The sequence below is a fragment of the Hesperophylax consimilis genome, chromosome 19 (assembly GCF_061612785.1).
Source record: "Hesperophylax consimilis isolate HC1 chromosome 19, BYU_Hcon_1.0, whole genome shotgun sequence".
Lineage (NCBI taxonomy): Eukaryota > Metazoa > Arthropoda > Insecta > Trichoptera > Limnephilidae > Hesperophylax > Hesperophylax consimilis.
This window is the reverse complement of record NC_142854.1, coordinates 19419692-19433277: the sequence shown is the minus strand read 5'-3', so window position 1 is coordinate 19433277 and position 13586 is coordinate 19419692. Positions and strand designations below refer to the sequence as shown.

General features: G+C 34.2%; 1 protein-coding gene across 1 annotated transcript in view; it reads left to right on the top strand.

The window, feature by feature from the left end:
• Positions 1 to 13586, top strand: part of LOC149414955 (voltage-dependent calcium channel type A subunit alpha-1-like) — a 268503-nt gene that overhangs the window by 115357 nt on the left and 139560 nt on the right. Inside the window, exons 5-7 of the mRNA XM_089643350.1 lie at positions 4963 to 5063; positions 7008 to 7163; positions 9552 to 9772. Coding sequence (XP_089499476.1) covers positions 4963 to 5063; positions 7008 to 7163; positions 9552 to 9772 — 478 coding nt within the window. The remainder of the gene's footprint in view (positions 1 to 4962; positions 5064 to 7007; positions 7164 to 9551; positions 9773 to 13586) is intronic.

Below are 13586 nucleotides of genomic sequence, written 5' to 3'. Positions count from 1 at the left end.
TTAAACTTAGATTTTCTTAAACATAGAATATACATATAAACAAACATTGAATTTTCGCAATAGGCTAGTTGGTTTTATGTGTGGTTTATGCAAATCTTAATAATATTATATATTTCATAACAAACTTAGATTTTCTTAACAACCATATAATATATAAACAAACATAGAATATGTAAACAAACATAGAATATATATTAACAAACATTAAAATTATGCAATAGGCTGGTTGGTTTTATGTGTGGTTTACAATGTTAATAATATTATACGTTTCTTAACAAACATAGATTTTCTTAACTCAATATACTAGATTTATGTGTGGTTGATATACGACTTGAAAATACTGTACTTTTATTAACAATCATACAATGTCCTCAATAGGCTATCCCCCTTACTAATAAATGTGTTTTAAACTTTACACAACTTACAAACAACCATTTATCAGACATGAATTGCTGTTATGAAATGTGTAAAATTTAAAACACATTTATTTGTAAGGCTAAAGGCTAGATTTTTTATACAAAATTAAAATATCGTACATTTCTTAACGATCATAGAATTTTTTAAAGCAATTGGCTAGATGGTTATCTGTATGGAAAATAGAGTATTTTTCTTAAAAATCGTAGAATTTATGCAATAGGCTAGATGTTTTATGCAAACCTTAACAATATTATACATTTCTTAACGAACATAGTATTTCTTAATGCAATAGGCTAGATGATTTTATGTGTTTACATAGATTTTCTTAACGTTTCAGGGTAGAGGTATGTGGGTTTACGTGCGATTTTTACAATCCTTAATAATATTGTACATTTCTTAACGAACATAGAATTTTTTATTAACGCAATAGGCTAGATGGTTCTAAGTGTGGTTTACATAAGCCTTATTAATATCGTTTGTGTCTTAACAAACATAGAATTTCTTAATAATATCGTATCAAATAGGCTATACGTATTTTAATATTGTGGTTGATATTTGAAAATCGTGTTTTGTCCTCCTTATATACTTAACAAAATCATCGACAATATAGTTACGTTAGAGGTTTGGTATACGTAATTTAAACGACAGTGATCTAACGTGATTAATTTTTGGGTTATTACGCTGTGCTGCGCTTCTTCATTACAGTGTCCATCATCAGGGCAGACGATAAACCGCAATACTACATAATAACCCAAAAATTATTCTCAATGATAGTTAGCTAGTTATCTAAGGCCCAGTTGTTTCACAGAAATTCAAATCACCATTCAGCGACATTTTGTTTTTTTGACTTTTGAAAGGTTTCTGTTAGACGTTAATTCTAGATGCGTTTTAGCTTTCTATCAAATTGTAAAAAGCTGACAAGCTTAACAATATGATAGTTGTCCTCTTTTGCTGATCACAATTGTTCAAAAGCTGACTTAGAATCGGCATTTGACCGGGGAATCTTTCAACTCACAAAAATACAAAATGGCGTCATTGAATGACTTTGTGAATTTCTGAAAAACAACTGGGCATAAGTATGAGTGTTCGTTTTCATAGACTTTATTACTCATAAAATTACTCATCGTATTTTTAACTGTCAAACAATTCTCATGGATATTTCTTTAATATGGTCTGTTTACAATGTTAAATTCGTTTGAATTTGAATGCAAAAATGGTGTGTACGAGTGTGGATTAAGGCGATGCCATACATAGTAATGCAAAATCATGTGCTTTGGTTTGAAAATTTTGCTCGCCTAGAAATTTTTCAGATGCTTTAATTCAATCCTGCGAGTAGAATACATCTTGACCTTTGAAATAATCAAGTATTTTTTAGATAAGTCTTTTTATAAGCCCAGAAAAAAATAATGTATAAGGCCTATTAAAACTGCTTTAAAGTTCAAAATCTCCTACTTACGAACATATTTTCGGTCATGATTTTATTGTATAATGTGGCAAATTAAATTATTTATAAAATGATCGAAAAAAAATTAAATATTTATGCTTGAACATCCACAAAATAAAATAAAAGGCACTTTTTGGCCATGTTTTTTTCTTGCATAAATCAAAACAGCTGGATGGTGATAAGCGGGAATTAAAACCTTATCGCCATCTACGTAAGGGTTGTTATTGATAGCGGCTCAATTTAAAATATTACACGACGTAGTGCATCGCCTTAATTTAAAAGACGCCAAAGAAACTGCCGGTATCAAGGAGAAAAAAAGGTATATATTATGTTAAAATATTCAAACGTGTTGTAGGTACTATTAGTAGTAAGCAACATATATTTACATAAGTTTAAAAACTGATCATAGAAAGTTATTTCAACATTAGTAGTGATTATTTTAGCTGGTAATATTGTTGACTACTCAACTAATTGACCATCACAACGTTACTCCGGGGCAGAAAGTACGGACCACCGAAAAACTCGGTCTTGGCACACACTCCTAACTTCAGTCACATTCATACATTGTCTCGTACATTTGGGAAGTATGTTTACGAGAGATGGAATGTCTGATTGTGCTGAAATTATGCGAAGAAGCGATGCTAGCAGTCCACAATTGAGTGCTGTTATCTACCCTGATGTATGGCAGTGACGCAATGAACTGGATAAGGAAAAATGAAAGTAAATTGAATGCTATAAAAATGGATTCCCTTAGGCATATGTGTGATAACATCATGTATGATTGTGTGAGAAGTGTAGAGATTAGCAAAGAATGCAAGACTGATGCAAGCGTAGTTAGTAAGATTGAGAAAGGGGAGCTTAGATGGTTTGGGCATGTAGAGCGAATGAGCAAAGAAAGGGGTGCAATGAGAATAATATGTGATGCAAATGTAAATGGTAAAAGAAATCAAGGACGTCCGGGGAGGATAATGAATAATCAAATGAATGAAATATTTGAGTCTGGCCACGCCGAGAGTCAGAATAACAGAATAGTATGTATAAATGTGAATGAAGTAAGAAGTGTGTATGTAGACTGAGATTTTTGGCTGTTCGTCCTCTCTGTCTAAAACTGCGGCGAAACGGCGTGATGGTTAGTTAGTTTAGTTTCTCCAGTGCAACGAAGGGTCAGTAGTCATAATTTAAATTAATTAGTACAGCTCAAATAGGATATGTACTTAAAACATTTATGTGTGATTTCCTTAGGCCAGTTATACATACAACTTAGTCTCTAAGAGCAACATCAAATGCTGGTTTGATTCATTGCAATCTCATTAAATCAACTAGTGGTTTAATGCAATCTTTACTTTTTACAATCTTAATCCCTTAATTAACCAATGATATTTAAGTAGTTTCCAGCGGTTACATATCGAGGGCTTAAAGTAAAAAAATGTTATCTACAAAAAACATACAAATAATAATTCTAGGTCTTAAAGTCAAATAACTTTATCTACAAAAAAGCATACCAATAATTCTAGGGCTTAAAGTCAAATAAAGTTATCTACGAAAAAAACATTCCAATACTAATTATTATTGTAGATAAAGTTCTTTGACTTTAGGCCCTCAAATTATTGGTGTTTTTCTATAATACATTTAACGGTTTTTTTTTTAAGAGTGGCTATGCTGTTTTTTTCATACACAACTTAAATTTGAATTTGAGGCCAAATTACCCAACCAAACTAAAAAAATAATTTATTTATCAATAATGTAGCAAATATTTAATAATTTTTTAATGTTCTTTTATAGATAACGTTGTTTGACTTTAAGCCCTCAGTATATGGCAAGACATAGATAATAGAAACGAGGGATATAGGCCATTGATTGTTCCTATAATTTTGAATAGTTGTATTAATACTAATCTACCTTTTTCTAGATATTTAGAAGGTGTGTTCCTGTCGGCAGATTTGCTTTTTGTCTTAATTAATTGAATTATATTTGTTTAGATTTTATTGTCGTAATATGTATAAAATAGTCAATTCTGTTTTTACATGATTTTGATAATATAACAAGGTCAACAAAATGTTATAAAAATATCCTTTTCCCATGCAAAAACAGAATTACCACTAATGTAGAAAAAAATTTACATTTTACAAAATTTAAAATGCAAAACTCTTAATTATATAATGAAAATGTTGGTGGCATTGATATTTGGTAAAGATTGGAAAGGTAAGGTATTTAACTGCCTCTTCGTGGTCTATACAGGGTTTATCAGCAGGATTTTAACCTGAAATTCCTGAACATGCTATTACTATACTAGTATAACAATATCTAATACAACTGTATCAAATATTTAATTCAGTGCTACCACTAAATAACAATATCTAATACAGCTGTGCTGTATATTGAATTCAGTGCTATCACTAAATTACTATGTATATCTAATACAGCTTTATTGAATATTAAATTCAGTGCTATCGCTAAATAACAATATCTAATACAGTTGTGCTGAATATTGAATTCAGTGCTATCACTAAATTACCATATCTAATATTGTTGTATTGAATATTTAATTCAGTGTTATCACTAAATAACAATATCTAATACAGCTGTATCGAATATTTAATTCAGCGCCATCACAAAATAACAATATCTAATACAGCTGTGCTGTATATTGAATTCCGTGCTATCACTAAATTACCATATCTAATACTGTTGTATCGAATATTTAATTCAGTGCTATCACTAAATAACAATATCTAATACAGCTGTATCTAATATTTAATTCAGTGTAATCGCTAAATTACCATATCTAATACAGCTGTATCGAATACTTAATTCAGTGCTATCACTAAATAACAATATCTAATACAGCTGTATCTAATATTTAATTCAGTGTAATCGCTAAATAACAATATCTAATACAGCTGAATTGAATATTGATCTCAGTGCCAGTTACTCCTTCAGGTACGTGCTGATACACCCTGCATAATAGGTGTTAATGTCAACTGGTATTCCTTACAACTATCAATGCTCCACCATTGCTGTGAGACCACTAGTGACCCTCGTAGTGTAATAAGGGTGGTAGATTTAAGCTAGAATTAGCAGTATGGGTGTGTTGCTTGTAGGTTCGTAACCCAGTTCCCGCAGGATGGGCCCGAGGTGGACCTCCGCACCCTGCGTGCCATCAGGGTGCTGCGCCCCCTCAAGCTGGTGTCGGGGATCCCCAGTGAGTATGGGGGGCATCTACACTTAACAAATATTCATAAAATAGGACCTAAGCAATAGAAAAATTATAAAAATGCGTGTTTAGTATATTTACAGAGATATTGAAATAATTATAGACATATCAAATCAGTTGACAGCATCGAACAGAAAGAGTTAAAAACATTTTTAACTTCCTTACATTTGTTTTTAAGGTATAAAAAATTTAATCAAAAAAGTAATTGACATCGAGTAATAAGAAATAATAACCTAACCTAATCTAAATTATACTTTTATCACACTCTGTTTTATCTGGTAATCTTTTTTTTATATGGAGCATCATTCATCTAAAATACTAATTTCTTTTCTGTGTCTGTCTGTGATTGTCTCTGGTTCTATGAACTAGGATTTGCTTTGAATTTTCTTGTCATTTTCAAAAATTGATCCCATCCTATTTTATGACCTAAACTAGGTGCAGCACTTATTTTTTCTGGCTTGATTTAAGTTATATGTAACTGCACATGACATTTTTTCACGCTCAACTCAAATTTTTATTTTTCTGTGCTTAGGACCTATTTTCCTACAGGTTTTAAATTATTATGCGTTGTATGGAATGTTTTCTACAAGAAGACCTTCAACTCCAACAAACTCCTTTTCAGACATTCTCTATTTCAGACAATCTTAATTTTAGACAACCTCAAAAATTCATTCAGAAGACACTTGTCTGTAGAGTAAAAGGTAATAGGTTTGAATCCCGAATTGTTTACCTATTCGGACTTTGTGAATCCGGACTCTCTGTAAAAATTAAAAATGATAATTTAATATCCGAGTCTTTCTGGAAATCTAAGTATGTATTATTATTCACAAAGTAAAATGTGTTTTTTTTCTTAGAAATATAGATTTAACAATTTGAGTATTGTATTATCCACAATATATAGATAAACATTTTATAATACAGTATATAATTCAGTAGACTAGTTATTCTTTAAAAAAATCTTAGATTTTTTGGCATACACACTTAGTTAGAAAATGTGTGCTCATATAAAAGTAATTATGTATTGCTATTTCAATATATAAACATACAATACTTTTTCCAATTCAATTTTTGTCCTTTATGATACATAAACTCAAATAAATGAAATGTTTTCATTTAACCGTTACATAAAATATTTAACCTTGGCAATTTCTATCTAATTAGCTGTATTGAATGTTGAACTCAATGCTGCCATCAATTTACGATATCTAACACTGTCATATCAAAAAATATTGATTTCGATACTGCCACTAAAATTACAAAATCCAAAACAACTAATTACAATATTTAATACAGCTGCATCAAATATTGAACTCAGCATAATAACAATAAAATAATAACAGTTAAATAACAATATCTAATACAGTTGTGTTGAATATTGAAATCATTGCTATCACTACATTACAATATCTAAATAGAATTTTAACGAATATTTAATTTATTGCTATCACTATATAACAATATCTAATACTGCTGTATGACATTTACTTCACCGCTTTCACAAAATTACCATATTGATTCCGGCGCTATCAGTAAATTACAATATTGAATTCAGTTTTATTGCTAAATTACAATAACTAATACGACTGTATCAATTATTGAAAGCAGTGCTATCACCAAATAACAATATTTAATACAGTTGTGTTAAATATTGCATTAAATATTTGCACTAAAATTACAACATCTAATACATCAGTATTGAATACAGTGCTATCACTAAATAACTTAATAAATATTTACTTCAGTACTATCAATAAATTACAATAGCTAATACATCTGTTTCGAATGGTGCTATCCCTAGATAACAATATCTAATACAGCTGTATCAAATATATTGATTTTAGTTCTATCACTAAATAACAGTATCTAAATCAAGAATGCCACAAAAATGTAACACAAATTCTAACACAATGTTTGTGTCTGACGTACGGCTAGGTTTGCAAGTGGTGCTCAAGTCCATCATCAAGGCCATGGCCCCCCTGCTGCAGATCGGCCTGTTGGTGCTGTTCGCCATCGTCATTTTCGCCATAATAGGGCTGGAATTTTACGTGGGCGCTCTGCACCGGACATGCTACGAAGTAGAAAATAGACGTGAGTACTGATGCTATGTCGTTATCTTCATTGTAACACTAATCAACAGCTATCTATCTAACTAACTAACCATCATGCTATTTCCAATAGGGGACGTACAATCAAACAACTCGGTCTTGGCACACACTACTTGCCTCTTTCATATTCATACATACTCTTCTGTTATTCCGCTCTTGATATGGCCCGACCCAAGTACCTTGTTCACTTGACCGTGTTGTGTCTTCCTAGGGCGTGCCCGACTTCCATCCATATTCGTGTCTTGAATCCACCTCACGTTCTTCGTATACAGAGATGCTTACAAGTTATGTGTCTGTGACTCAACCATAAGTAGCCTACCGATATGCTACTCTTTAAATTTGATAATTTTTTCAAGTGCAGTCGTGGAATCAATACGATGTCTAGTGACTCTAGCGACGAAGACATTAATATTGTTCTTCTTTATACTTTAACCACTCAGAACATTAGAACGTCAAAAGACGTAAATATGATAATAGCGGTCAAGACATTAGAACGTCTTTTCACGTAAACGCGCGAGATTTTACTAAAATCGATTTATTTCCATCACTAGTATACGGATTGCCATGATTTAAAAAACAGAGTATCGATAATGAATAACGCTACGCGTCTGTATTCAAGAATATCTATGGAACGTAGAGTTGCATTATCTAAGCCGATTGAATCTGTCATCTTGTTCGTTCATAATTTATTGCGTTTCTAAATAATTTATTAAAAATATTTTAGTTTGGACGGTCAATATTTTGAGGTGACTAATAGTTTTTAATTATATTTCTTCAATATATAAAGTGTTATTTCTTTATGATACTCGGAAAAAAGTACATTTTTCAAGGCTTTGAAATAATTGTAAGCGATTTTTACATATTTTTGACGTTTTCATAAAATGTATATTTAGAAACGAAAATATTTACGTATAACAACACAATGCTATGGTGGATTTCATAATCTTTCCAAAACATTTTTTTAGAATGAGGCTACGTTTCCCAAAACGTGAGTTATGAAGCTTTTAGCAAAACTCGTAAATAACACAAAAATTATCACGTTTTGACAGTTCTCAAAGGAACACATAGTAAATAAAAGTCTTTGTCTGAGAGGTTAAATCTTATAAAACGATTTTGGGTTCACCACAAATTTGGCATAAATTGTAGGGCATTAATCCTCAATCAATCATATCAATCCTCGTCTTCTCTGCTAAATCCTTTCTAATGCATTCCGGTAAATTATAGTTATATAAAAATGAATATTTTACCACCTCCAGAACGGATTTAACATTCAAATTATGTTCAGACATCATTTCTGTCAAACGAGCCAACACTCTCAGTATCGTGCAACTGACATCAAACCCGTGGTCAACGCGTCGCGTCATGTACGAACACTAGCAAAATAGTATGACGGATACTCACAAGTGGCGCATACGCTATGCGCACAAAACTCGAGTTGCTTGGAATTATCCCTCTATATGAACGGTCTAAGACTCCTTTATTCAGTCATTCGCTCTGCATATCCACATCATCTAAGCTTCCCTTTCTCAATCTTACATGCATTTTTTTTACAAAATAGTTTGGGTTCAATCCCAAACACAAGCAATTAAAAAATATATACATATGTTTCGATAGTTTGAACATGCGCAATAAACATGATATTAGATTTTCCGATGCGAATGTTTTAAAAAAAAGTTATTTAGGCCATCGTCTCATGGGTCGACAGGGAATCGACATAAACCGACAAGTCCCACATCGGACTGCGCTGCAGATCATTACCTTACTTTAGAGAACTTGCTTTTCTGTGCAGGGGGTCTTAGAGCACTCGATTCCATATCGACCCATGAGACGAGGCTTTGGTTTCATAGTTGAAAATTCATCATGGTGACATCCATCCATTACACGGTATTGTTTTTTTGTCTCAAGTATGTCCTACAATTGAATTTGGGAGCCACCTCTGGGCTAGAGTCTCAAAATACTTGGTAAACCTACTTGTTTCTGTGCAAAGGAGGGTGGTCCGCCTGATTGACAATCTGTTATCAACAGACCGATTGCCATCTGTAATGCAAAAACGCAATGAAGGCATACTGAGTCTGTTCGACAGGTATTTTAATGGATTTAGCTGTATTGATCCCTTTTGCACCGGTACATTTACGCAAAACTCGACGGATATGAGCAGAACATTTGACATTGGCTACATGAGAATGGGTTGTTTCTCCGACTCATTTTTCAAGACCCGCATTAATAAATCCCTTTCTACAGCCCCTACCTTAACGCTGCCCAACCGGATGGCGATATAGTTCCCCTGTGTTTACTCGCAAAATTTGAAATCTTTATTGTACAAAATAAAATAAATTTATGTATTTCTAATGTGTTTAATGGTGAATTCCAGATAAAATATTTAAAGAAGGCGATGGTCAGACGCCGTGCAACGGTGACGATGAGTCGCTGGCGCCATCCGGTGCGCACACGTGCAGCGTGAACGTGTCCACGTGCCGAGACGACTGGGAGGGACCCAACTTTGGGATAACTTCCTTCGACAACATCGGATACGCCATGCTCACCGTCTTCCAGTGCATCACCATGGAGGGCTGGACCAATATACTATACTGGGTGAGTGTCTCACATTACTCTTGTATAACACAAATTCTCACTATAATCCTCCAAAATCTCCTCGTATCTTTTTTTTTTTTTTTTTAAGTCGGAGGCGGTTTACTTACGTTGCCCGCGAGCACTTAGGCCATAGGCCCATTGTACTATCTCCCATTTTACCTCATTCCCTTGCCAGTAACCTGATCCCTTTTAGGAAGTTCACCAGGGCTGTCATTGGATATGTGGCGATGTCTTCTGGTTCCACACTGTGTCTTCCCAGGTATCTGAGCCTTATTCCCAGCAGAGCGGGACATTGGCACCATAGGCGAATTGGAGTATCTTCCTCCTCTTCACATTTCCTACAGATGTTGGTGTTTTCCACTCCCAACAGTTGCATGTGTCTCCTGAGATGGCAGTGTCCCGTTAATAGTCCTACCAGTTCCCTCAGTGAGTTTCTGTCCATATCGAGTAGTTGCCTGGTTCGGTTAGGGTCCGGTCCGTTTATGAGTACTTTAGATTGCCTCATTCCGGGTGCCTTCTTCCATTCCTTCCAGTGTTGGGATTTGACCCACCTCTTGATATGTAGTTTGGTGTGGCAAGCTGCTACTCCTCCTCGTATCTTGGTACCCATCATAGAGGGGCGACCCGTTGTCAGTGTCCCACCTCACATGCTTTCTTACCGTAATATCCTAAAAAGACGCTCCACACAACATCAATTATTTTCCTCAGGGCCTCCCTGTGGGGTTAATGTTAAAATAAATAAATTAGGTTACCTATAGATGGCGTTAACATATCATTCGAACTTCCTGCTAATTAAGATATCAGAAACCATTATCAGTCTATTAAAGTGTCTGGCAAACTGTGTGATGCGGCAAGAAGTACCAAAACTATTAATTTAAAATATCTTCAATTTGAAATAAATTCAACGTCTACCTATTCAAATACACATATTTGTCACATTCGTACATTGTGGTCGACGCGACGCAGGGATACAGTGACCCTGGTTTATGCTGCGTAGTGAGTTTGAGTGAAATAATTTCTTTCTCCGATGCTGAAAACATGGGTTATAATTTTCTTCACGAGGGCAATTGGTGGCTGGAAGTAGCATTTCTCAATGATCTTTTTGAGAAGATAATAACATTTTAAATTTAAGCATGCAACGAGCAAGCGAAAATATCATTACAAATACTGTTAAAATAGAATAAATAATGTGATGTGTTGATGTTTGTGTTCAATTTTTTTTTTATATTAACTCCACACAGGAGGCCCTGAAGAAAATAATTTCCCTCAGGGCCTATGTCATCTTTGGTGATGCTGTGTGGAGGGTCTTTTTGTGGAGAGGAAGGAGTGAACATGGGTCTTGAAGAGTCCCATGTTGTAGGAGGGAGGAAACACAGAGGCCGGCAGTTCATTCCACAGCCGAGCTGTTGAACTTAAGAACGAATCGTAGAAGCGACCCGTTCTCATGTGACAAATGTCAACCGTGTACAAATGTTGGGCGCGCGTTTGGCGTGTATCCCGACTACGCACCGGTGCCGAAGGGATCAATGACGCTAGTTCCTCAGAGCATCTTCCATTGTAATACCGATAGAACAAGGACAGCATACCTACCTGACGCCTGTGCTCTTAAAGATTGCAGTCCGTTTGTTAAGATTGGGGAATCTATCAAACGGACCGCCCGTTTCTGCACAGAGTCTAGGGTTTTTTCAGGTATTTAGGAGCTCCAGACCAGAGATGGCTGCCAAATTCGACAGTAGGGCGCACTTGCGATTTGTACAGGGTCAGCAGTTGTGTACTATTAAAGTATCTGCGGGCCCTGTACAGTAATAACACAGGTCTGCATATTGACATTTTTGATTTTTTTTTTAAATGGTAATGGTTGAATTATATGTATTTTGGAATGCTGAATTCGAGAATGCCATCCATTTTGACCCATTACGTAAGGATTTTCCGCAAAGTGGAAATTAAAATATAGGCAAAATCCGCCTTACACTACTTCTGTAGGGAATGTTCAAAAGAAAAAATCATAAAATTATACAAATTTAATTAATTTTAAGTCATAATATATTTTATTTACATCATATGCAATTATAAATCTTTATAAAATATGCTTTTTTTAGTTTGGAAGCTTCGTTTTGTGCTTTTTCGTTTGTGGGACGTTATATTTTCCCTATGCAGCATCCAGCAGTAGTCGCCCATCATATTTATATCCCATCAACCTTGATACCTTCTCTCCATTTCCTTGATATCTTGGTGAAACCTCTCACCTTGCTTCTCACTAACTGCACCAAGATTTTAAATCTCGGATCAGGTCATTTAATTCAGCTTGAGAAAATAAGGAAGTTGAGTCCATTTTTTTTATTTTTTTTTATCAATGTTCGCATTCAAACTTAAATACTGGTATTTTTTTTTTTTTTTAAAGTTTGTTTTCATAATTAAATTAATTCTCAAAGTTTAAATTTTATTAAGCCCGCCAAAACGAGCGGAATCCGAGCGGTAAGAGGCGGGGTGTGGTGTGACGTCATTAGAACTGTGAAAACCACGACGCTCAAGCATTTTGTATGGAAAAATTTTTAATTCTTCAACAAGGAATTCCAGTAATTTTTTTACCAATGTTAACCGTCTATTAGAATTGATGTTATTAAAAAAAAAGAAAATTGATTAAGATTTCATGGTTAAATTAATATTTTAAGTTAGAATATTTGCTTTTCCCGCCCAGTACGGTACTTGTACGGTATTGCCGTCGCTACTTGTTGACGTTTCACACGCTAATTCAGGACCACCGCGCAGAAAAGTAAAGACCAAAAGTAAAATAACGGTTTACAGCCCAGTTCACTGTGAGACCTTTCTGGGCGGCCGGCGGCCTGAAGTGTATCACATGCTATGTGACATGTATAATAATAAAAACTTCTAAGTTATGCAATAAACAACATATTATTATAAAGCACTATACGAATATGTATCTTTAGAAATCCATTTCATATAATAATAACAACAAATACGTACATATATTTGACAAACCCAAATAAACCTTTGGCCTATACACCTCTCTCATCTAAACCGACCATCTCTCATGTAATAGAAAGAGATGCACCATAGGTGATCCGTTGAACGTACAAGTCACGACACATGTGACGTCAGAATTCTTTCAACCAATCGTGGAGCGTATACAGTCTATTGCTATTGAATGCTTTTTCAAGAACGTTTAACTAATTCTAAGAATAATAATATAGAAATATATTTATATTTTTAGAATCGATATTTTTTTATCTACATGAACATATTTTTTATAAGTCAAAATATTTTTCACTCAACTTCCTTATTGTTGAGGTCCACTGGAGTCGCCTACTTGAAACTCGTCACTAGAACTTTCTTCTGATTCACTTTCTGATGATGGCAAATCGTCCAGGCTTTGGGGTTCTTGTGGTGTAGGAATACCAGGTCCGTGAGGGACTGGGCGGAGTGCTGAATCCATGTTTGGGTAGCGAATTTGTTTTTTATTTTTGGTATTATACCCTTGCACATTGCACGAACAAAAGTAGCAGTCATCGCTGTGGTTTCGAGGCTCTCTCCCAATATATATGATTCAAAGCTGACTAATTTTATCGTCATGAGTTACTAAATGTTTTGTTTCAGTCTATAAAACTTAATATTATCTTATAATAAGTTGTAAATAATAAAAAATATATATTTCCGCAATAAACCCCGTTTTGCGACTTAAGATAGGCAATCCCACAGTATTTTGCGTTTTGTGGAAAAACCTTACGTGATGGAATTTTTTTGATAATTTTCCTGAATTCAGCAACCAAAAATACATGGGAATTACCTCTTATTT